The sequence below is a fragment of the Spathaspora passalidarum genome (assembly GCF_000223485.1).
Source record: "Spathaspora passalidarum NRRL Y-27907 unplaced genomic scaffold SPAPAscaffold_4, whole genome shotgun sequence".
Lineage (NCBI taxonomy): Eukaryota > Fungi > Ascomycota > Pichiomycetes > Serinales > Debaryomycetaceae > Spathaspora > Spathaspora passalidarum.
This window is the reverse complement of record NW_006767428.1, coordinates 1,455,990-1,478,718: the sequence shown is the minus strand read 5'-3', so window position 1 is coordinate 1,478,718 and position 22,729 is coordinate 1,455,990. Positions and strand designations below refer to the sequence as shown.

At 40.0% G+C, this 22,729-nt stretch overlaps 13 protein-coding genes across 13 annotated transcripts; 8 read left to right on the top strand and 5 right to left on the bottom strand. All coding sequences in view use genetic code 12, as the record gives it.

Moving 5' to 3' along the window:
• Nucleotides 1-226: 226 nt before the first annotated feature.
• SPAPADRAFT_51095 (uncharacterized protein) lies at nucleotides 227-2,707 on the top strand (the record flags this gene model as incomplete). The annotated part of the gene is made up of 1 exon (XM_007375765.1): nucleotides 227-2,707. The coding sequence occupies one exon, from the start codon at nucleotides 227-229 to the stop codon at nucleotides 2,705-2,707; it is 2,481 nt and encodes an 826-aa protein (XP_007375827.1).
• A 5-nt stretch (nucleotides 2,708-2,712) lies between these two features.
• Nucleotides 2,713-4,023, bottom strand: SPAPADRAFT_139731 (uncharacterized protein; the record flags this gene model as incomplete). Its single annotated transcript, XM_007375764.1, has 1 exon — nucleotides 2,713-4,023. The coding sequence occupies one exon, from the start codon at nucleotides 4,021-4,023 to the stop codon at nucleotides 2,713-2,715; it is 1,311 nt and encodes a 436-aa protein (XP_007375826.1).
• A 78-nt stretch (nucleotides 4,024-4,101) lies between these two features.
• SPAPADRAFT_61615 (protein-transporting protein) lies at nucleotides 4,102-5,077 on the top strand (the record flags this gene model as incomplete). The annotated part of the gene is made up of 1 exon (XM_007375763.1): nucleotides 4,102-5,077. One exon carries the CDS (start codon nucleotides 4,112-4,114, stop codon nucleotides 5,027-5,029), a length of 918 nt encoding a protein of 305 aa, XP_007375825.1.
• A 317-nt stretch (nucleotides 5,078-5,394) lies between these two features.
• Nucleotides 5,395-8,079, top strand: RPG1A (translation initiation factor eIF3 subunit a; the record flags this gene model as incomplete). Its single annotated transcript, XM_007375762.1, has 1 exon — nucleotides 5,395-8,079. The coding sequence occupies one exon, from the start codon at nucleotides 5,395-5,397 to the stop codon at nucleotides 8,077-8,079; it is 2,685 nt and encodes an 894-aa protein (XP_007375824.1).
• A 166-nt stretch (nucleotides 8,080-8,245) lies between these two features.
• RBK1 (putative ribokinase) lies at nucleotides 8,246-9,557 on the top strand (the record flags this gene model as incomplete). Its single annotated transcript, XM_007375761.1, has 1 exon — nucleotides 8,246-9,557. The coding sequence occupies one exon, from the start codon at nucleotides 8,269-8,271 to the stop codon at nucleotides 9,256-9,258; it is 990 nt and encodes a 329-aa protein (XP_007375823.1).
• Nucleotides 9,558-10,121: 564 nt separating this feature from the next.
• Nucleotides 10,122-11,483, bottom strand: SPAPADRAFT_51092 (uncharacterized protein; the record flags this gene model as incomplete). Its single annotated transcript, XM_007375760.1, has 1 exon — nucleotides 10,122-11,483. The coding sequence occupies one exon, from the start codon at nucleotides 11,481-11,483 to the stop codon at nucleotides 10,122-10,124; it is 1,362 nt and encodes a 453-aa protein (XP_007375822.1).
• Nucleotides 11,484-11,892: 409 nt separating this feature from the next.
• SPAPADRAFT_67149 (uncharacterized protein) lies at nucleotides 11,893-13,093 on the top strand (the record flags this gene model as incomplete). Its single annotated transcript, XM_007375759.1, has 1 exon — nucleotides 11,893-13,093. The coding sequence occupies one exon, from the start codon at nucleotides 12,176-12,178 to the stop codon at nucleotides 13,091-13,093; it is 918 nt and encodes a 305-aa protein (XP_007375821.1).
• A 176-nt stretch (nucleotides 13,094-13,269) lies between these two features.
• On the top strand, nucleotides 13,270-15,564 carry SPAPADRAFT_153619 (uncharacterized protein; the record flags this gene model as incomplete). Its single annotated transcript, XM_007375757.1, has 1 exon — nucleotides 13,270-15,564. The coding sequence occupies one exon, from the start codon at nucleotides 13,370-13,372 to the stop codon at nucleotides 14,372-14,374; it is 1,005 nt and encodes a 334-aa protein (XP_007375819.1).
• On the bottom strand, nucleotides 14,036-15,510 carry FEN1 (fatty acid elongase; the record flags this gene model as incomplete). The annotated part of the gene is made up of 1 exon (XM_007375758.1): nucleotides 14,036-15,510. One exon carries the CDS (start codon nucleotides 15,445-15,447, stop codon nucleotides 14,455-14,457), a length of 993 nt encoding a protein of 330 aa, XP_007375820.1.
• Nucleotides 15,565-16,643: 1,079 nt separating the features above from the next.
• On the top strand, nucleotides 16,644-18,766 carry RIB7 (2,5-diamino-6-(ribosylamino)-4(3H)-pyrimidinone 5'-phosphate reductase; the record flags this gene model as incomplete). Its single annotated transcript, XM_007375754.1, has 2 exons — nucleotides 16,644-18,585; nucleotides 18,643-18,766. One exon carries the CDS (start codon nucleotides 17,191-17,193, stop codon nucleotides 17,947-17,949), a length of 759 nt encoding a protein of 252 aa, XP_007375816.1.
• Nucleotides 16,646-18,749, bottom strand: SPAPADRAFT_61607 (DNA-directed RNA polymerase core subunit; the record flags this gene model as incomplete). The annotated part of the gene is made up of 2 exons (XM_007375755.1): nucleotides 16,646-18,584; nucleotides 18,643-18,749. 2 exons carry the CDS (start codon nucleotides 18,715-18,717, stop codon nucleotides 18,015-18,017), a joined length of 645 nt encoding a protein of 214 aa, XP_007375817.1.
• SPAPADRAFT_51088 (uncharacterized protein) lies at nucleotides 16,674-17,069 on the top strand (the record flags this gene model as incomplete). The annotated part of the gene is made up of 1 exon (XM_007375756.1): nucleotides 16,674-17,069. The coding sequence occupies one exon, from the start codon at nucleotides 16,674-16,676 to the stop codon at nucleotides 17,067-17,069; it is 396 nt and encodes a 131-aa protein (XP_007375818.1).
• A 234-nt stretch (nucleotides 18,767-19,000) lies between the features above and the next one.
• Nucleotides 19,001-22,558, bottom strand: SPAPADRAFT_55963 (uncharacterized protein; the record flags this gene model as incomplete). Its single annotated transcript, XM_007375753.1, has 3 exons — nucleotides 19,001-20,625; nucleotides 20,755-22,460; nucleotides 22,515-22,558. 3 exons carry the CDS (start codon nucleotides 22,556-22,558, stop codon nucleotides 19,001-19,003), a joined length of 3,375 nt encoding a protein of 1,124 aa, XP_007375815.1.
• Nucleotides 22,559-22,729: the final 171 nt, after the last annotated feature.

The window sequence follows — 22,729 nt, the reverse complement described above, 5'->3', positions numbered from 1 at the left end:
TGAGTACGAGCCACGACCTTCGAAATCAACACATCAACATAAATCATACTCTTTCCTCTTGACACAATAAGCTTTAGACATAGAGAAGGTCGTATAAAAAAGAAAACATATACTGCATATAATAATATCGTACTATTTACAAATCTACACATAGCCAAGACCGCATAATAGACATTTTTTGCATAACCCACCTCCACCTCCATAGCATACACATCATCAGCACTCCATGCTCCGTCGATTCAAATCAAATGATCCATCACGAATCTTCCCGGATTCCTTTTGGCTATGGTACATGGACTCCTACGCCAAGGTTGATCGCGAAACCACGATAAAGCACACCCCGTTTTCTCCGATACGATATAACGACAAGTCGCACCTGGTGACCACAATCATAAAGGGATTCAAGCACTTGTCCCTCCCTGTGCCCAGCGTGAATGCCATCATTGCATTGTTGCGGTCTCCCTTCACTCGTGGTGATGTCATCAAGACGTTCCATCTCCTTCGTGTGTTCCAGTTGAGTGAACAAGGGTTGTTTTTGACCAATTCTGGCGTGGACAAATTCGGGTGTACGATCCGATATATGGGTGCTGAGAACTGGGACAATGTCATGTGTTATATGGATGCATTGTTGTTTTCCATGTTTGCCAACTTGGAATCATTTGAACCGATTTTATTTATTTCCAATAGTCATAATCCCGACATTGACAAACTAAGAGCATTACTTCGAGCATATGTTACACTTTTACGATCTGGGAACTTGATCACTACCGATATTACGGTTAGGTTGTGTGAATTATTGGCGAAATTGGGGTTTAAGGAAGCCATGAGTCATAAACAGCAGGATGCTGCTGCATTATTCGAATTCTTGACTGAGTGTTTAAGCATGCCTTTATTAACATTTAAAATTGATATTAAGCATGGCGGGAAGTATAGCCAGACGGACGATGAGAAGTTTTCTAGAGAACGGATCTTGTTTGTTAGTATACCTGAAGAAGAAGAAGAAGAAGAAGAGTCAACCAAGCCGGGTCTGAGTTCAGTTTCCCAAAATTCCCAAATTAGTAAACCTTTGTCTGAAAATTCCGAGTCCAGCAAACCCGTGTCTGAAACGCCTGAGTCTAAGCTGGAACTGAAATTAGATTCTACTCCTCTTTCAATGGATGGGCCAGACAAGAAATCCAAAGACAAATCTGATGAGAAGTCTGGCACCAAAGAACCAGAATCACTGAATCTGTCTAGTTCTGGATGCGACGAAATTCTTCTTGAAGAATGCCTTGAGCATTATTTCAACAATACAATCAACGTTGAACGAGAACTCGAACGAGAATTAGAACGTCGTGCATCCATCCTATCATTTAACCTGCCCTTGCCTACTCTTGGTGAAGTCACATATTCCATTCCCGAAGATGAAACCGTTATTTCCAAACCCACCAATGAACACGTGGAAAACATCGAAGAAGCAGCCAGAGTCCGCCGTTCAGACAGCATCAAGAGTGATCATATTCGTACTTCTGTTCGTCATCGTTCATCTACCCTTTCAATCTGGAGTTTAGCCGAGGAGCCCAAACAAGTCAGTTTACCAGCATGGATGTTTCTCCGGTTATTACCCTTTTATACTGATGACAATCCAATTAAAGATAGCGTGAATATTGCTAACAACTCGCGCGATTTCGCCAACCGGAAACCCATATTGCCCATCTGTCTCAAACGATACGAATTCAACAATTCCACCGCGATCCGGTCCCTGAAACGTATCATTATCCCACCAGTCATCAACTTGCCCAATTTCGTTGTGGATGATATCGACGATGATACTGCTGGATTCAAGCTTATTCTCGAGAGTGCAATTTGTCACCGGGGGAACCTGATCAGCCTGGGTCATTTCATAAGTGTGGTGCGTAAGGACCTGGACACCATGTTGGATGTGAGTGAAGAAGAAGCTTACGCAGCCAAGTGGTATTTGTACGATGATATGAGAAAGTTGCATCGGGTAGTGGAGAAGTCGTTTAGCGAGGTGTTTTCTACAGAGTGGCCGTACATGTTGTTTTACAGACTTGTGGCGATTGAAAAGGACAAGAATCCATTTGCAGGCGCCATGAGTGAGAACCCATTTGTTCCTAAAGGTGCCCAAGGCGGGTATTGGGATGAATCTTTGTCGGTTACTGCATCTGCTGAGTCAGTACCAGCACATACTACAGCACATACCAATTTTAGTATTCCAATTCCTGATGTTCCTGCTACTGATCCAAAGTTTGTTGATGTGAGGGACAAATACTACTGGTATGTTTTGGATGGTGATAAGAATTATTATAAGGAAGAGTTGACGTCAGAGAAAGGCTCCAGCAGTATTGGATTGAGTCCACAATTTAGAAGAAACAGTCAATGGAGTACCAACTCCAATATCAGCAGCATCAAACTTGATAAGGTTGATGAGGAGAAGGAGAAGGAGAATTTAGAGGCATTCCCTGTGATTAACCTGAACAATTCCGATGAAACCATTTGGCAAAAGATTAAACGGACTGGCGCCAGCACTAAGGTTGATTCTACAGAGTCCTTAGGAGAGATTGTGTCAGAAAAGACGGGGTCGCAAGTTGCATTTACCGAGTTGGCAGACAATGGTGACACTGATCGCAAGAAGAAACGACATTTCCATCATCGAGACCGCAAGAAGAGTGTCAGTTATCAAAAGGAAAAATGTGTAATTGTATAGGTTAGTTAATCACATATATAAACTTCACCTGACTCTCCACCAACATAAACCATACTCTTTTGTTTCGGGTGCATGACAATACATTTAACTACTTTATCGCTGCATTTTATACGATTGACCAAATTGCCAGTTTTCCAATCCCAGAAATAGGCATACCCCTTGGAATCCCCGCTCATTATGATTCTTCCGTCTTGAGAAATGGCGATGTCGATACCATACCCGGAACAATGGTGCCCTGTAAATGTCTTGCTCTTTTTGTACTTGTATTTACCCGTGGAATGGATCACCCGTATGGTATTGTCCATGGATTGTAGTGCGATGTAGTTGGCTGTGGGGTGGACTGCTCCTGCCGGCATGGCATGTTGGAGATGGGAAGAGATGGTTTTGATCGGGATGTTTATGCCATAATTCCACATTCGCACTGTTTTGTCATCTGAGGTGGACATGAATATGTTATTGGTGATATGGACAAGGGTGTTTATCCCACCTTGATGGTGGTCATATGTTTGGAGTAGGGTTCCTTGCAAGTTGTAATGCTCGATTTTGTTATTGGAAAGTCCAACTAAGAATTCTTGGCCATGAAATAAGAGCGCTTGTGGGAGCGAACTCAATTTGAATGAATGTAGTATTTCACCTGTTTCGGTGTTCCACAAGTTGACGAGTCTATCGTAACCGCAACTCAAGAATTTAGAACCGTCAAAGTTGAAAACTATGTCCTTGACCGAAGCGCTGTGGCCCATGAATATACGAAGGAGTTGGTGGGTTTCCACCAGCCAGAGTTTGATTAAACTATCGTTACCACAGCTTAGAAGCAAGTGACCAGACTTGGGGAGTAATGCGAGTTTGTTTATACCGTGGTCATGAGCTGCAAATGAGTGAATGATTGTCTTTGGAGTGAAACAGGTGGTTGGTGTGGGGAGGCTAGGGGCGTGCATGTATGTTCTACCAAGGTAGTCGAATTGGTTGGGACCAACAAATTTGGTTGTAACTGTGGATGGTTCTTCTTGTGTTGGAGCTGGTTCTGGTTCTGGCTCTGACTCTGACTCTGACTCTGGCTCTTCTTGATGTTCTTGCTCTTCCTCGTCATCGGAGTACCCGCCCCAAGGACCCCCTTTCCGCTTCTTCTTTAACTCCTTAGCTCGTTGTTTTGCGGATGCATTGACTCGTCGTTCTTGCGACAACAAGTTGTAGTTGAATGTAGTTTCATCGATGTGCAATTTTTTACCCGAGTCTATCCTCTGTTTCTTTGTTACTACAGCCTCGACATCTGAATGATTCGAGTTGTCACTGTCTGATTCGTAATTGACAATGGCCATTGGTTGTAAACTCAGTGGTGATAGCTACAATAAAAAAAAATAAAAAAATAAAGTACATCTCTCTGCCAGTCTCATCTCATCACACACAATGGCCAAGAGGAAACAGGAGCAAGATTCAGATTCAGACATCGACGTCAGCTCAACTGACGACGAATACGAACAAGAACCACAACAACAGCAAGAAGGAGCAGAAGAGGAAGAAGCAGAAGAAACAGTCAATGTCGATTTCGATTTCTTTGATTTGAACCCCGATGTCGATTTCCACGCTTTGAAAAACTTTCTCCGTCAGTTATTCGGCGATGACGCTTCTCAATTCGACATTTCTGGATTGGCAGATTTGATCTTGACCAAACATTCCATCGGAACCACTATAAAGACCGAAGGTACCGAAAGTGACCCATTTGCTATTCTTTCCGTAGTCAATTTGAATGAACATCGTGGTAGCCCCAGCATCAAAAAGTTGATTGAATATGTGTTGAGCAAAACCAAAGACAGAACCCAGTTCAACCTTATTTTAAAGAAATTGTTACATGGGAAATCCCAATTGAAAACGGGGTTGATTGTAAGCGAAAGATTAATCAATATGCCTATAGAAGTTGTGCCACCAATGTACAATATGTTACTTGATGAAATGAGCAAGGCCGAAGACAGTCATGAAAAGTACGAATTTGACTATTTCTTAGTCGTGAGTAAAGTGTACCAATTGGTCAGTGCCAATGAAACCGAAGAAGAAACCGAAACCAAGAGCAAAAAGAAGAAGATTGCCAGCAATGAACCCAAGCCTGTGGAAATGGACTATTTCCATTACGAGGATATGGTGTTGGAAGAACACGCAAGTTACAAAGGGATATTCAACTACAGTGAACAGAAACAAGAAACTGATTCAAGAAGAGTGTTTACCGAGTATGGTATTGACCCTAAGTTGAGTTTGTTGTTGTTGGATAAAGCCCAGATGAAGAAGGCGGTAGAAGACATGCAAGTGAAGTTTCCTGCTCCAGGAGCATAAATTGAGTATAACTGATATTAGTACGTATTAATATATGTAACACATCTTAATCCATGTAGCACGCATTGTAGCGGTTGCTAGACAGTTGCTAGAAAGTTGCTAGAAATTTGTAGATAGGTGCTAGATCGTTGCTAGATACTTGCCGCACACAACAGATGCGATAGCCTCTTGTAACAGCACCAAATGAGTGCAGGGGGACACGTTAAAGGTGGTGTATCCCCATGTCATTGCTATAGGTGCAAATTTTTCAGTCACCGCACGACCTTTCCATTGATAGTGAAAATTTTTCCTACACAATTTTCTTTAACTACGGCCATTTCAGATCTGCTGTCTCTACACAACAACAACAACCAAGACTTTATACAATGGCACCACCACATAAGAGTCATGCATTCCGTCCTGAGAACGTTCTTAAGCGTGCTGAGGATTTGATTGCAGTTGGAGAGCACGAAGCCGCCCTCGACACCCTTTACGAACTCATAACTGCAAAGCGTATCCGTTATTTGGCCGTCGAAGACCTTCAACCAATCGCTTTGCTTTTGATTAAACTCGCCGTTGATTTACGCAAAGGTAAGTTAGCTAAAGATGCCTTACATCAGTACAAGAAGAACGTGCAAATGTCTGAAAACGGGTTGGAATCCGTTCAAGTCATCGTCACCAAGTTCATTGAATTGTCCGAAGCTAAGTTAGACGAAGCTCAAGCCAAGGCCGACATCAAAATTGACCAAGAAGAACACGACCATGATGACGATTTGGAAGTTGCTTCTACTCCAGAAACCATTCTTTTAAGTGCCGTTTCAAACACCGATTCTGCCGACCGTACTGAACGTGAATTGGTTACTCCTTGGTTAAGGTTCCTTTGGGAAGCCTTTAGAGCTGTTTTGGATATCTTGAGAAACAACTCCAAGTTGGAAGTTACCTATTCCGCCATTGTCAACCAAGCTTTCAAGTTTTGTTTGAACTACAAGAGAAAGGCTGAATTTAGAAGATTATGTGAATTGTTGAGAACTCACATGCAAAGTGTTACCGGTACCGGTGCTCCAGGTGCCACCACTACCGCCACCACTTCTTCTTATTCTACCTATGCTATCGATTTGTCCGATTCAGAAACCGTTCAACGTTATTTGGAACAAAGATTCTCTCAATTGAACATTGCCGTTAAGCTTGAACTTTGGCAAGAATCTTTCCGTTCTGTCGATGATGTCCATACTTTGCTCACTGCCTCCAAGAAGGCTCCAAAGCCAACCATGATGGCCAACTACTACGAAAACGTTGCACGTATCTTTGCTGTTTCCGACAACTCTTTATTCCACGCTGCTGCCTGGAACAAGTTCTTCAACTTGTACTCCCAAAGTCCAAATGCCACTGACGATGAATTGAAGAGATACGCTTCCATCTTGGTTTTGTCCACTTTGTCCATCCCACAAAAGGCTGTTCATGCCGATGATGAATTCAAGACCAAGAACTCCAAGCTTTCTTCCTTGTTGAACTTGAACCAAGTCCCAACTAGAGATGGCCTTATCAAGTCTATTGTTTCTAGAGCTATCTTGAGATATGTTGATGAACCAATTGCCACTTTGTTCCAATTGTTGGAAGGGGGTGATTTCCATCCATTATCCATCAAGGACAAGGTCACTTCTATTTTCCAATTAATTGAACAAGACAAGGATTACAAAAAGTACATTGCTACCTTGACTGAAGTTGTTGCCCTCAGAGTTTTCCAACAAGTTTCTCAAGTTTACGAATCCGTCAAGCTCGACTTTTTGATTTCCCTTGCTATCTTCCCAGATTTGACCCACAGTTTGACCCCACTTGAAGTTGAAGATCTCATTGTCAACGCTGCCAAGGACGGCCAACTCAACTTGACCATTGATCACGAAACTGATGTTGTTTCATTCAAGCAAAATCCATTTGAAGAAACCTACCAAGACTACCCAACCGGTAAGCTCCAAGTTTCCCCATCTGAACTCATTCGTTTCCAAATCTCGAAATTGGCCCGCACTTTATACGAAAGTGTCAAGATTGTTGATCCAAACTACGAGCTTGCCCAACAACAAGCTGCCGAATCTGCCTCTGCCCGTGCTTTACAATCTATGGTTGACGAACAAGCCGCTTTAGCTGACCGTGTCCGTATCATGGAGGAACGTAAGGCTTTGATTGAGAAGCGTAAGCGTGAAGAAGAAGAGATCGCTGCTAGACTCAAGGCTGAAAAGCTTGTTGCCGAACAAAAGGCCGAACAAGAAAGACTTCTCCTTGAAGCCGAACGTAAGAAGGCTGAGAAGCTCGAAAAGGAACGTTTACGTATCCAACTCAGTGAAAAGCGTAAGGTTGCCGAGGAAATCAATGCCAAGGGTATCATCAAGATTGATTTGGACAAATTGGAAGAATTGGACACTGACAAGTTGAAGTTGATGCAAATTGAACAATTGAACAAGGATAAGCGTGAATTAGAGGAAAAACTCTCTCAAACCGCCAAAAAGGTCGATTACCTCGAACGTGCCTTCCGTAGAGCTGAACTCAAGCATTTGGAAGAAGATGAAATTCACGAAAGACAAGTTGAATTGGACAACTACAATGCTATCAAGCAAACCAAGATCGCTCGTGCCAAGAAGGAATACGATGAATCTGTTGGTTTAAAGACCCGTCTTGAAAGAATTGTTCCTGATTACTCTGACTTCAAGAAGATCATCGATGCCAAGAATGCTGCTAAGGTTGCCCAATTGAAGCAAGAAGCTGCTGCCAAGTTTGAACAAGCTAAGTTGGAAAGAATTGAAGAAATCAAGAAGAAGCGTATTGAAGAATTGAAGGTCAGAAAGGATAGAGAACGCAAGGCTGCCGCTGAAGAAGCCGCTAAGCATAAGAAGGAAGCTGAAATGGCTAGATTCAAGGAAGAATTGCGTGTTCAAAGAGAAAAGGATGAGGCTTTGGCTAAAAAGAGAGCCGAAATTGAAGCTCAAGTTGCCAAGGAAGTTGCTCCTGAACCTAAGCCTGCTCCAAAGATGTCTTTTGCTGAAAGAATGAGATTAAAGAGAGAAGGTAAGTTGCCATAGACAGTTCTTTATAGTTTAATTGCATTATTTTAGTGTATTCCACATCGTTAACCGTTGATGTTGTAGAAATTGCCAAGTGCCTTACACACGGCTCTACGCATGGTAGCACCAACTATACTTAGACATAAAACCCCCCGAGTTTTTTGCCGCATGGGAAACCTCGAACAAGTTCCAACACGCTACACCACCATGCCAATAATCACTGTCATCGGGTCATTAAACTATGATATAGTGACATATACTCCGATTGTTCCCAATGCAGGGCAAACAGTCCAAGCCAACTCATTTGAGACTCATCCAGGAGGTAAGGGACTCAATGAAGCCCTTGCCTGTGCTCGACTTTCTGAATCTGACAACATCATTCGCATGATTGGAAACATTGGTGATGATTCCTTTGGGAGTCAATTGAAGCTGATCTTGGTCAAGAATGATGTTGATGTAAATTGGGTCAAAACTGTTCCTGGATCCTCGGGTGTTGCCGTTATTCTCGTGGAGGAGAATGCCGGTGGTGAGAATCGAATCTTGATTACTCCCGGTGCCAATGGAGAGTTGAAACCTACTGAACAAGAGTACCAGGTTTATTTCCCCAAGAGTGAAGATTGCACATTTGTGGTTCTTCAGAATGAATACCCTGATACCATCAAGTCAATTAAGTGGATCAAGTCAAACCGTCCAAGTATCAACATTGCATATAACCCTTCACCATTCAGACCAGAGTTGATCACATTGGAAATGTTGGGCATGTTGGATTTATTGATTGTAAATGAAGGCGAAGCTCTCGATGTTGCTCAAGCTGTACTTCCGGAAAACGAGTACAAGAACTTCTTGACGAAAACCAACAACAAGGATGGATTTGTTGAGTTATGCATCAAACTTCAATCATTGATCAACAAAGATAATATCAATTGTGTGATTATTACTATGGGTAGTAAAGGAGCTGTGTATGTCACTTCAGAATTAGCAAGTCCGAAATTCCAAGAGGCTAAGAAGGTGGCTAACCCGGTGGATACCACTGGCGCAGGAGATACATTTTTTGGAGCTGTTGTCCTGCAATTAAGTTCAGGTAATACTATTGAGAACGCCGTCAAATTCGCTACTGCTGCAAGTAGTTTAGCAGTTCAGAAGCGAGGGGCAGCTGAGAGTATACCTACATATGACGATGTTGTAAAGATTGTATAGAAACATTGCTGGTTTCTTGATTGCTAGTGTATATATATTCCTTAACATGCATTACTCCAAAACATCTTTATATAAGTGATGAGCATTATTTCAGTAAAACTTGCAATTCTTGATAGAACGTGCACCATTTAGCATATCCATAAGAGGTAAAACCAAAACAATAGGACCGCAACCAATGACACTGTTATCCAAAAAACAGTAGACCTATTGATACTCCAATCTCTTCTCTTAATTTCATTTTCAAAGTATAGTTTAGTCCGCTCATTATACTCATTCTCAATGTAACTCAACTGTGATTCAGTAAACTTTGGTAAAATATCATTGGAAGGACCAACTCGTAGTAAACTCAAACCGTGAGACTTGGCAGATTGGAACAGCAGACTGAGCCAACTCCTGGTTACTTCGTTTTGAAATCTAATCTTGAAAGCTTCAAACATGGTTTCAACAACAAATTCTGGAGTTAAGTTTTGAACAACTGTACAAAAGTACATCCAACATAATATATAAATCTCACCACTATTGACAAATACAATTCCAAAACATTTATAACACATGAGAAGAAAATTGTAGTAAATATTGGGCCAAACGGGATTCAACTTGGGATTATATCTATCAAGAATCTTATGTTTGAACTTGAGGATGGTTTCTTCAGCTAATCTTGTAACTCCCGCAGACGAGGACTGTGAACTTTCTATGGTATCTCCAGAAGTGTCAGGATTGAAAGGACCTTCGTTTGTTGTGGACATTGGTAAATTTTAAAGAAGAGAATAAATCATAAGCGCTTATTTGCAGCCACACGGAACATTTAGTATTGGCTTTACAAATAATATACAGGAACTACGATGTGATACATATAGAGAAGCTTATAAAACACGAACTATATCTTTCAAATTCATATGTGGAGCATATGAAATATGGTAATATCGCCTATCAAATACAACCTGTCTGAGCTTGAGATATCCAGATTGCAATACCTTTCTAATTGCACCTTCGTCCTTGTTTTTGTAATACATGTATCTATCATTGGTAGAACAAGCTTTCACATTCTTATAAAATCGGTCCCACTCTAACAATTGAGACAGGCATTCGCATTTTTCAATCAAGTCGTTAATACTAACTCGTTCAACGGATTCTTGTTGTCTATTTAATACTTTTCTTATGTCAAACTCATACCCAAGTAATCTAAACCTTCTTTCCCACACAATTCCCACATGAAAACTTGTTAATGTGTTTGGTTTTAACATCCCTATGGCTTCAGCAAAGTTGATATGCTGGCAGGTTAATGATAGTTGTGTTAGATTAGTTGTTCGAGTCAACATTTGCTGCAAGTCAGATTCATAACTTGGCAGTACCTCGTTATCCATACAGAAATGAAGCTCGAGTGATTCTAACAGACTCAAGTTAAACATATATTTCAAATCTGTGATATATTCTGGAAGTAAATCCTGTTTCCAAAATATACTCAATTCTTCAATGTGCAATTTTTTCCAATTACCAAATCTGAATGCATGATGGACAACATCAAGCATATCACGAATCCGTAATACCCTGAGATTTGGCAAATACTGAAGCACCTTCAAATCTGGATTGCATCGTGGAATCTTGAGGACATTCAATTCCTCCACAAATAATCTGTTTTCATTTTGATAGTCTTGAAAAATAATTGATTGATCCAAGACAAACCGACGGAGGCGGCCAATCTGATTATTCTGTAGGTACTCAAGCTGCTCTTTGTAATGTGGCAATTCTACAAAAAAATTAATATGAGGGTACACCTTCATTGTATTTTTGAACCAGTCGGTATAACCATAGTGTTGATCGAATACAATTTTTTTAACAAGATCTAATGGTCTGAAACGAATACAGTCAAATGCTGATGCTCCGATAACAGTGAAATTGGTGTAGAATGGAGTATAAAAATTGGAGGATACAACTAGTTGCGTATCATGGGATGTTACATAAATGTAACGGAATAGTTTTCGCTGTCCAACTTCCCGAAACCTCGAATGTGTTGCTAAAACCGAGCATGTGTCTAATTGGTTTATGTGTGCTAGTATTATTGAAAGAAGTTCGTCTGGCAAGGATAAAACAGACAACGGGTCTGGGTGTGCAGACCTATCCTCACATGAAGGTGGTGATGGTGTAGGTCCAACTGCAACCGAGACTAATTCTGCTATATTTCTCATTGGCTGAATATCTAGATTAATAGAGATGGTTAATTGCATTATATTTGATTGTGATCAGCAGGCTTTTGATTTAGTTGGTGAACTGCAAATCGCAGCTTCAAAATACTGTTGTTCAATCTGTTGTATTTTTGATATGCGTTGTAAATGCACGATCATATCAAATAATTTGATCACTGTTATATATTTACCACAAAGTCAACTTGTTTGCAAAATCAGATATAGACAATATCCCGTTGTATTAAACGCTGGAAAAGGTATGGATATATTAGGCATGTAAAGTCTAGGACATCTGTCCATAGAACATTCAGCTAGATCACGACACATCTATAAATGGTTATTTCAAATGAAAAGAGTATTCCCAAAGCAAAAGTAGATTTGTTTGTTACGGATAACTGCAATTTTGCAAGAGTAGGATTTTGTGGCCAATAGTTGCAAAAAAAAAAATAAAATCCGTTCCAAGAATATGAAACACAATCACCTGTGCTATTGTATTGTACAAAGACGACTAGGAATCAATATAAATAGATAACTATAACCCCACAGATTCCAGTACGAAATATAATTTACAATATCAATATAGGTATCACTCACCAAGCAAGTACCCAAGAAATCATTGGATAATTGAACAAATTCCTAGCACTAAACTTCATCCAAGAATCCAATCAACAGTTGAATCAATTCCTAGCATCAACCATCATCAACATTTTGGTCGAATTAGACAAGGATCCAGAATGAGTGTCAAACTAGTCTTTAATAACAAGAACAAAACTAAATTCAACTGTAGGTTACCACAGTTGAATGAAATGAATGAGGAGGATGAACAAGATAAATATATCGAAGGCCTTAAGAATTCATCAAATGATTCAAATATGAGTCTTTATTTCATAGTTGGAGATGAAGAAACCACAAAAATCAGAGCACTTGAAGAATTCAAGTTCAAGTATGATGAATTTCTTAGACATGAATTAACACATCCAGACTTGGAGTTTTGGAATAAAGTCAGACGTTTTTCTCAGGAATGCTTCCAAAAGTATGAGGCTTTTATGCATCGTTCAGCTCAAAGAGTGGATCTTTATGTGCAAGCATTTTCCTTACTCAAAAGTGGATTTGAAAACTACTTAACAGAAGAACGGGTACAAAAGTTGATTAAGGGTTACTTCAAACGAAATATCGTGGACAACGAATCCGGACTAGTGAAATCAGGCAGTTCAAAAAATATACGTGAAATTGGAAGATCATTCACTTTAGAGTATATTAAAGTACTCGAAAATATTTCCTCTAATCCTCAGATTTATGGAAACCCAGTAACAATTCATCAAATGTTTGGATTATACGATCTTGATGTTGGCCCATTAGATAATACAAAAATATTGAAACTTGCTGCAATTGGTTCTTTTAAACCATGGTTTGATAGTCATTACAAGGGATTTTTTAAAGAATTCAATGAAAGTTACAAAAAACAAAAGACAGCTTTGGAGCTGATCCTACCATGGAAGGGGTTAATAAGTGCTGTTGTTGGTGTTGGAATTTGTTGTACGTTCTGCTTTGGATTATGCAAATACACCAGCTACGAATTGGAAGAGCTAGCCAAAGCGGTTATTGCTAATGTTACTGCTGCTACTGCTAATACTATTACTACAGATATTTAAACTTTATATCACTATATAGACAAAACTCAATAATATTTCTCTGAAAGAACCTGTTATTGTACACCTATATAGAATTTGCAAGAAATCACCGGAATCTAGCTAAAGCAAGTTGTCATGGCTGCAATTTTTCCAACCACATCTTTTCTTTTTATAATGACGTAATTTCGAGGTACGATGTCAATCAAACCTCCTATCTACCTGCACCTGGAATAAATTAAAAACCAAATAGTATAGACATAGCACAAATCATATCACTATATAGTAAAAGATTTGTTGATGACTGCTGTACTAGTCACGGGAGCCAATGGATACATTTCACAGCACATAATCCAACTACTTCTCCAACAAAACTATACTGTAGTGGGAACAGTTCGGTCAGTCGCCAAAAAAGAAAAATACGCTGCCCTCTTTAGCTCCTGCAATCTTACTATTGAAGTAGTACCTAAACTCGACACACCTCATGCCTTTGACTTTGTGTTTGGAAAACATCGCGATATCACCGTTGTTCTTCATGTTGCAACACCAGTGAAACTGTATGCTGTCAATTATGATAGCGAGATAATCAGTCCTGCCATAAATGGAACTACATACCTTCTCGAATCAATCAGGGATGTTGCGCCACAAGTCACACGGGTGGTGTATACTTCATCGGTTGCAGCTTTAGCTCATCCTAGTGTGATTTATTCTACACGTGGGACATTCTCGGAACGTGATTGGAATCAAGTAACGTATGAGCAATCTAAGGAGTCACCACGACTAGCATATTACTATGCTAAGAGAATAGCAGAACAAACTGCTTGGGAATTTGCAAACTCCAGGGTGAATTTCAGTCTAAGTACAGTATTACCGGGTGGGACATTTGGCCCATTGGTGTTTGATAGCGATGTAGCCGATCCAATGCCTTCTACGTCCGATTACCCTATTCGTCTACTTAAATTACGCAGGGATGATCCGATTCCGGAATTTGGCGCAGGGTTCATTGATGTACGTGATTTGGCCCAGGCTCATATCTTGGTGATGGAGAGTGAAGCTGCTAGAGGCAAACGTGTCGTTGTCGAAGCTGAAATGGTTGATAATCATATCATGCTTGATATTATCCGGCGAAATTTCCCCCAGTTTAGAGATAAGTTGCCGGAGTGTAACCCAGATAGCTCCCAATTCATCGAGCCAGATATTGCACAAAGTCGTAAGATCTTACTGGGGTTGGAATTTACTCCGATTCTGAAAACGGTGGTGGATGCCGTTACTCAAGTACTACGAGCCCGCGAGTCTGACGATTAAGCATTAATTAATTAATTGTGTATACAATCTATAGAAAGCGGAAACAAAAAAAAAATAACTGTACAAGATTTGACAAAACTCTACTTTCTTTCCTTGAGTCCTTCTGGCTTTGGAGTGTCACTTCTTCCAGTGACATAGACATATTCGTTAACTTGAGCAGCAACACCACCTTTGACTGACTTGACAATCTTGGCCTTCTTGGAACCCTTTCTCTTGTAGACATCAATGTAGAATGCAATGAACAACACCAAGTAGGACGACAAAATAGCACATCCAGAATAAGCAGCCAACATAGTACCGGCACAGTCACCACACACAGGCAACACATTCAAGTATTGTTGGAAATAGGTGTAGACAATCTTGTTGTAGGTGGCGAAATAAACAAAACCCAAGTCAAGAACAAATTGGATGATTTGGAATCTAGTGACCCATTCCTTCCACCAAACTCTAATACCTCTGGCTGCAAGGAAATAGTACCAGTACATAACGACATGGACACCCAAGTTCAAGACAATAGGAACCCAGGAGATTGGAGTAAGACCGATTAATTGGGTGTAACATAACAAAGCGGTGGCTCCGTGATGGTAAGTGTGTAAAAATGTCAACTTCTTTTGCTTAACCACGAGGAACAAAGTGTCAATGAATTCGGTGAATTTACACAAGTAGTTCAAATAGTACAAACAAACTAATTCTTGGGACCAAGCATTTGGGTGACAGATGGCGTAGTATAAACCATGGTGGTAAATCATAGGAACTAATTGTTCAACCATCAATACTAACAAAAGAAGAGATACACTGGTTAAGAACAAGTTGTGGATTTGGAATAAACCATTCAAGACGAATGGCTTGATTTGGAACTTCTTAAAGATGAAGTCACCACCGAAAATAACAACATAGTAAGTGGTGATACCAGTGACAACAGCAGGCAAGGTGGATAATGGTAATCTGGTGTCGAATGTGAATTGGGATGGAACAAAAGAATTATGGGTTAATGAAGCAACCAAGGTATCGAAAATAGGCCATAATTTAACTCCAAAGGGAGTGTCCCAAGTAGGTGCGGGAATAGCAGACATGTTACAACGGGTAGTTAATTTAAAAAAAGAAGGTAGGTAGTTGGAAAGGTTGATTGGTAATCAAAGAAAAGAGGGTGAATTTACTGGCAACTACAAAACCATTTAACGTGTAAATATAGTAAATCTGAAAAAAAAAAAAGTCACCAAAAAAAAATCAACAAAAAGAAATTAAAATATTTTTTTTGGCGCATTTTGCAGTTTATGTTTACAAGTAAGCGCGTAATGTTGAATTATGCAGAAAACCACTCAAAATTACACCAATTTGGAATGACAATATGGACTACCACCCCCCAAAGATGGCATCAGTTAACGCGGGGTATACCTGTTCAAAATGAGAGAATTGAAAGTAGGTCTGAATAACATATTATCAGTAGAATGTCTTAAGATCTTAGCTATCACGTAATTATGCTATCATGCTACCGTGTTACCACGCACACTTTTATTCTCCAAGGAATAAAGGGTAATCTAACAAATGTATACAAAGGCTGAGTTAGCAATTCAGACTAACACGTATTTGTGCTCGGTCACAATTGAACCAGCAATGTTTGTTTATTCACATGTAATTGTCGCATTAAAATTTCTAGCCGAGGGGAACGTTCGGCTTTTAATAAGATTTACAGGTTGAGTTTTACTAAGCCAATACAACGTACAGTATTACCAACAGAATTCGTTTGCTTTATGTTTGCGGTCCCAACATTTACCGACAATATAAACGTGTTTGGTTCTATCGTTGAGGTTTTCTTGATAAGAGGAATTGTTTAGATGGAGGTATTATCAGCAACGTTAATCTGCATAAACATCTGTAAATAGATGCATTCTTCCTAAGCCGACATTTTGGGGGGAGAGGAAAGAGGAGGCGCGCTACGATTTACTAAAATCGTTTGTTTTCGGGGGCCGGAAGATCAGCGAACGTCATATTCAATAATTTTATTCCAATATTTTTGCAATGTTTTGGCAATATTTTTGGAAAATTACCACCAATATCAGTTTATTGGTTATTAAAATTCTTTGCTAACAAACAATAATCTTGGCTATATACCGCAAGAAGCCAATTGCATGTTACATTTAGAGCATTTGTTTGCACAACAAATGTTGGTGGCATGTTGGTCTAGCCAAGATTTCGCAGTCTTTTAACGTTGCGCACGCAGCACTAAATCGAAGTCTCCGATTTTTCAGCTACCACCTCTTCTTCCTCTGCATGCATTAGCCAGACAGCCGCACGGAAAATGTCAAGTGACGAAGCATCATCACCTTACGACTCAGACTCATCGGAGTCATCGTCATCAGAAGAAGAACAGCAACAAATTGCAAAGCCAGTATTCATTTCCAAGAAAAATCGAACGGAATCACCACATCAAGCAAGCACCGAAGATGAAGATAAGCGAAAGCGAGAAGTGCTTTTGTCTAAACTATCAACTGATCAAACGATTACATCTGAAGGGGAGACAAATAAACCTTCAAATGAAGATTTTGATGGCATTGATGATACCGATGACTTGAATCCTGAAGAAGAGTACAATGCTTGGAAACAACGGGAGGTGATGAGATTTAATCGTGATCAACAGTTGATTATCGAAAAGGAAATTCTCAAAGAAGAAGCGTTGCAACGTGCAAAGAAGTAAAAAGGCTATGTTGGTGAAAGTCACCACCACCATCATCATATTATGTATATCGCCCTGTCCAAGACAAAACCAAAAAAAGATTTAATTTTCACAATCGTTCTTCCTTGAACACACACCAACAATGTCTGAACTAATTCCTCTACCACAAACACTAATTCCGTTCCTAGAACCATACTTTCCCAATGAATCAAACACCAATCACCCCAAAAAGCCATTTGTCACCCTCACCTATGCCCAATCATTAGATTCAAGAATCTCAGCTAAACCAGGAACCCAAACCAAATTGTCCCACCTCGAAACGAAAACAATGACCCACTACATACGCACACGCCATGATGCTATTTTAGTAGGAATAGGAACAATTCTTGCCGATGATCCCAAATTGAATTGTCGTTACCCAGAAACAAAGTCGCAACCGCGCCCAGTCATAATTGATCCTAATGCCAAATGGAAATACCAAGATTCGACATTACGCAAGATTTGCGCCGAGGGGAAGGGATTGGCCCCTTTTATAATCGTTGACGAGTCGGCTGGGATTGATTCTGAATCTCACAATTGTGTCTTGGAACAAGGTGGGAAATACGTAAGCTTACCTTTAATTGGAAACACTTCCAACTGGGCTATTATCCTTGATTCCTTGAGACAATTGGGTATAAAGTCGGTCATGATCGAAGGAGGAGCAAGAGTCATTAATGATCTACTCGATTTTAACAAATTTTCAGAGAAACCTATAATCGATTCAATAATCATTACTATCGCACCAGTATATTTAGGAATTGAAGGAGTACAAGTGAGTCCGTCACTGAGAGTAGACATTACAGATGTAAAATGGTGGCAGGGGGAACAAGATAGTGTACTTTGTGGAAGACCATTACAATAAACATATATATTAATTAATCTTTTTGCGTTTTCTTTTTCTTTCTTATAATACACAGAACACACCGATTACAAACAAATTCTATAAGATGCATATCTTCCAGAAGTCTCTGATCTTCTAATAATCTTGACAACCTCTCCTCTCTTCAATCCCAAGTATCTAGCCACTGGATCCTCTCTTTGGATTCTTGGCAATTGTGATTCCTTTAATCTATATCTTTCCAACAATTCCTTCTTTTCGTCTTTGCTCAACTTGATGTGTTTAGGCACCAATTCGTGATGGGTGATATTCACTACTAAATCACCTTCTTGGAATGTTTCAATGGAGGCTGGGGAAACAGTAGGAATCAACTTGTTGGCACTTGGAGTAATGGAGTTTTGGTAAATGAACAACCCAGTACTGAAGTTCTTTTCAGTAATGTGAATACAGAAATTACGCATGGTCTTGATCCCGACACTAGCTTCGTCACAGAATTCAACCCATAATGCTCCTAAATCAGGAAACTTCTCCAACGATTCACCGGTAGGCTGGGCTTGGAAACACATTAGTTTACGTTGAGGAACACCCATGGAGTCACAAACTTTAGCTCTGAATTCATCAAGAGTCATATCGATTTCTTCTTGGGTGATGTAGTATCCCTAAACGAGTGTTAGTATAACCTGTAACCATCAACAACACTGAGTGTAGATGACATACTCTATCTCTGACCATTTCCTTGACGGTCTTGAACGATCTGAATAATCGTGAAATAACTCTATCGTTGTCGTCCATTATGTATGATATATGCTATATGTAAGTGGGAGGATGAGCTGGATTGACAATGTTGTTATAAGCTGGAATAGAATTTTCAATCCTCACGGGTCTCATCGACAGTAAGGCAAAAAAAAAAAAAAAAAAAAAAAATTGGGACGTTTCCAAATTGGGAAACCCCATCACGTGACCATTTTTATAGACTGCAAAATTTCACTACTGCAAAATTCCACTACAATACATATATGGAATGGGGAGCGTCTACAAAGGTAATCTAATAATATCACATCATACATGCAACTCTCTATACATCAAACTTCCTACGATACCTTAATTCAACATCACTACTACTCTTCCAAATCTTGGTCTTGATAGTTTGCAACGTCATGTTGTAAGGCAACTGCTGTCCCTTACATTCCAACACCAACCAATCCCAAGCATACTTGGCATTATCATCGCGCTTATCCTTCTCCTTCATCTCAGAAGTCTTGGAATCAAACTTTTCTACCAAGTATCCCAATATTTTACTCACTCGCAACATGTTATGCGATGTCAACTTATTCGACCCTTCGATTGCTGGTAACTTCTTGATCTTCTTTTGCGACTTGCCGCCGATTTTAACCGTCGGTGGAAGCTTCGAGTAATCAAATTCCACAAGAGTAAATGCAACTTTTGGAGCCTCCTTGACAGGATACTTATTGTAAATAATAGGTTGCGCCAACCATCGAGGTAAATAGAACCGTAAATCCTTGATAAATTGGGTATCCAAACTTTCATCGTCACGGCTCAACTTGTCCACATCACAAAACAGAAAACTAAACAAGTCTCGATAGTTACCCAATTCCGGCGAGTGCTCAAAGATAATAAGCAACAAGTCCGACGGGAACCGTTTCGAGTTTATCACGGGATGATACTGCACTTCCCCCTTCAGATCCTCTTCATCGACCGCAGGATGAATCTTATTGACACCCATAACGGTTTCCAACTTCTTATTGTTATAAGTAGGAGCATTAAGACGATCAGAATATAATCTTCGGTTGGTTTGTAATAGCTTCATCAACGAGGTGTCAAACTCACTGTGAGACTTATGATTGCCTTCGATAAACTCATTCATGGGATAGTTGGGGTTGACATTCAAATCACTGACACTGACATTGGCCGACGCCGTGGGTGTACCCGAGCGAGACACAGTGGCAAGATTACTCTTGGAGGATATCCTTCCGAGTTTCTTCAATAGCCTTAAACTACCGGTGATTGACCCGGTGTCACTGTCAGTACTGCCATTGGTTTTATGAGCCGTGCGCAATTCTTCACGTAGCAAAACGTCGAATTTCCATTCATAAATGGCAAACCCGTAAAAGAATGAATTCAACAAAATAGAAGCAATCTGAAATCGATCATCCGAAGCAACCTTTACCTTGCGAACTTCTTTAAACCTCTTGGCCTGATCAGGATGAGAAACTTCAAGGTATGGATATTCACTACACAATTCATCGTAATAAATCTCAGCATTCATAAATGAGCTTTCCATAAGGGTAACCAATATCTTCCCAGCTTTAATCTCAACCTCACACCAATTATTCAACGTATCATTTGTTTGATACTTTTGGAATATTTCATCCATTTCCTTGACCCGGTCTTCAAGCTCCTTATGACTCAACATCACATCATTCTTTTTCCCTGGGAAATAATGGAGCTCTTTACACACCAACAAGTCCCAGATCTTCAAGTCACCATTGGCATAACAAACCATTAAATGTCGCTTGTTGTCAAACACACGTTTGGAAACCACACTTTTCGGATGAAGACAAACTTGGGCAAGCGGTTTGATATTAAATGGAACCAACGTTATCTGATCTGATCCAACTGGATTAAGTAAAATCTCCACGGGAGTCACATCAACAAACTCATTAGTCTGGGCGGTTGAAACTGAAGCCAGCTCAGTCGATGAACTCATCATCGCAGCAGCAGGCGGTGGGGGAGTTGTCGTCATGGTATCGAGAGCGCTGTTGGTCGCCTTCATCAACGTCACATGGATGTTTGGAGCTGATCCCTCACCCGTATGTATATTCATCCCGTCAAACTCAAATTCCTCCTTGAATGCATTGATAAACTCTCGCGATGGGCCACCATTGACATTCAAAAACATTGAATTGTATTCTTCATCCTTGTTTCCATCTTGGCCATCCTCATCATCATCACCATTATTATCGTGACGAGCAAGTAAGGGCGTTCCTGGACCAGATGAAGACGCACTATCGGCGAAATGATTATGGTGTGAAAAGGTGGATTGAATTTCTGTGGTATCCATTGACAAATGACTAATCAAATCATAAAAATCCGAATTCAAATCATCACTTTGTGGACCCTGTCCCGTGTGCACGGTGGCATTATCGGAAACCAATCCACTAGCTAATTCATCCTTGAGTTGATTTTCTCGGTTGATGGAGTAATCAATGTAGCTGCGCATGTATTGGTATTGAGAAAGCTGTGAAGTGTTTGGATCAACATATCTGTTTAATGATTCATAATTCGAACTGAATAAAGTAGATTCTTTGGTCTCGGCACATAAAGACAAGATCGGAGTATCGCTTTTCGCAACCACCGTTGACACACCCAATTTCTCATCAAGCAATGCTTGCTCACTTGAAGAAAACATATCGTAATTGAAGATTTCATCGGGTTTAATGTGTGTGGACAAACATGACAAGTCAGTCTTTATTATATTACCACCTTTATCCCCAGAATAAAATCGCGAGAATCCACTGGCAGTAGGATCCACAGCCATGGCCCATACGGGATACTCATGAATATCAAAATTCTTGTAAACTTTAAATGTTCGTAAATCCCACAATTTGATAGTGGTATCTGAAGATCCGCTCAATATAAAATGGTCATTCATCAACAAACATCTAATGTTATCTTGGTGACCAATCAACTTTCTAATGAATGGATTTTGCAATCTTGGATCAAATACATTAATAGTGTTATTTGGCCCTCCCGTAGTGATGATATGGGCATTGTCATTAGCAAGGGAATAAATTGAACTAGGTAAGTTACCAATTGCTGTATTTTCAAAATGTTGAATCGGAGTATATTGAGTCAAATCCCAAATGACAACTCTTCCATCTAAACCACCACTAATTATATGATTTGATTGGTTATCTGAATATGAAAGTTTCTTGATATAGTCGGTATGAACGTTAGGAAACTTATGAATTGACGAGGAATTGTTACTCAAATGGTATGCATGGGTATTGTGGCTTTCACAATTCAAATCAATAATCTTGATAGACAAGTCTGCTGAACAAGAAACAAGATTCTGATCATGGTTAATCAACTTTATATCGTTGATCCAGTCAAAGTGATGGTTGAAACTATTGACAATTGAAAATGTTGTTGATAATGAATGTGAGTTGTACGGCAACGGGTGGGAAGAAATGGCCGTTTCTAGTCGCAACAACCTCTCGTCCAAATCTTGGTACTCCACATCTTCACCATTGTCATCACTACTGCTATAGCTGGTAGAAAACTCAACGGGTATGCCTCCATTGTTGTTGGTGGTGGTGGTGGTGGTGGTGGTGGAGGCAGTGCCATGTTCCCATACTTTTACTGTACCATCCCGTCCTGCCGTAAACAACTGATTGGTTTGTGAAGAATACTGTATTGCATTGATAGGAAGAATATGATTATCTTTATTGCTAGTGTTTCCAATCACATAAGACAATCCCTTTTTAGTACGGACATTGGGGATTTTAGTGCCACTGGTTTTGGTACTGGTTTGGTCAATGGCGGCTGAGCCAACACTTTTCAAGGACGGATTGCGACTGGGTGTTTGCTGAACAGGGCTGCTCACTGACATCTAGTATATTATATGATCAAGTCTATCAAAGTAAGTTCTATTATGTATGTAGGTAGGGAGTTATACAATCATATAATGGCGAAGCAGAGAAAAAAGATGTGTGGAGTGGGTTGTAACTTTGTGTGATGTATGTGTATGCAAAGGGTTCAACTGACTGTGGGATTTTGTCTT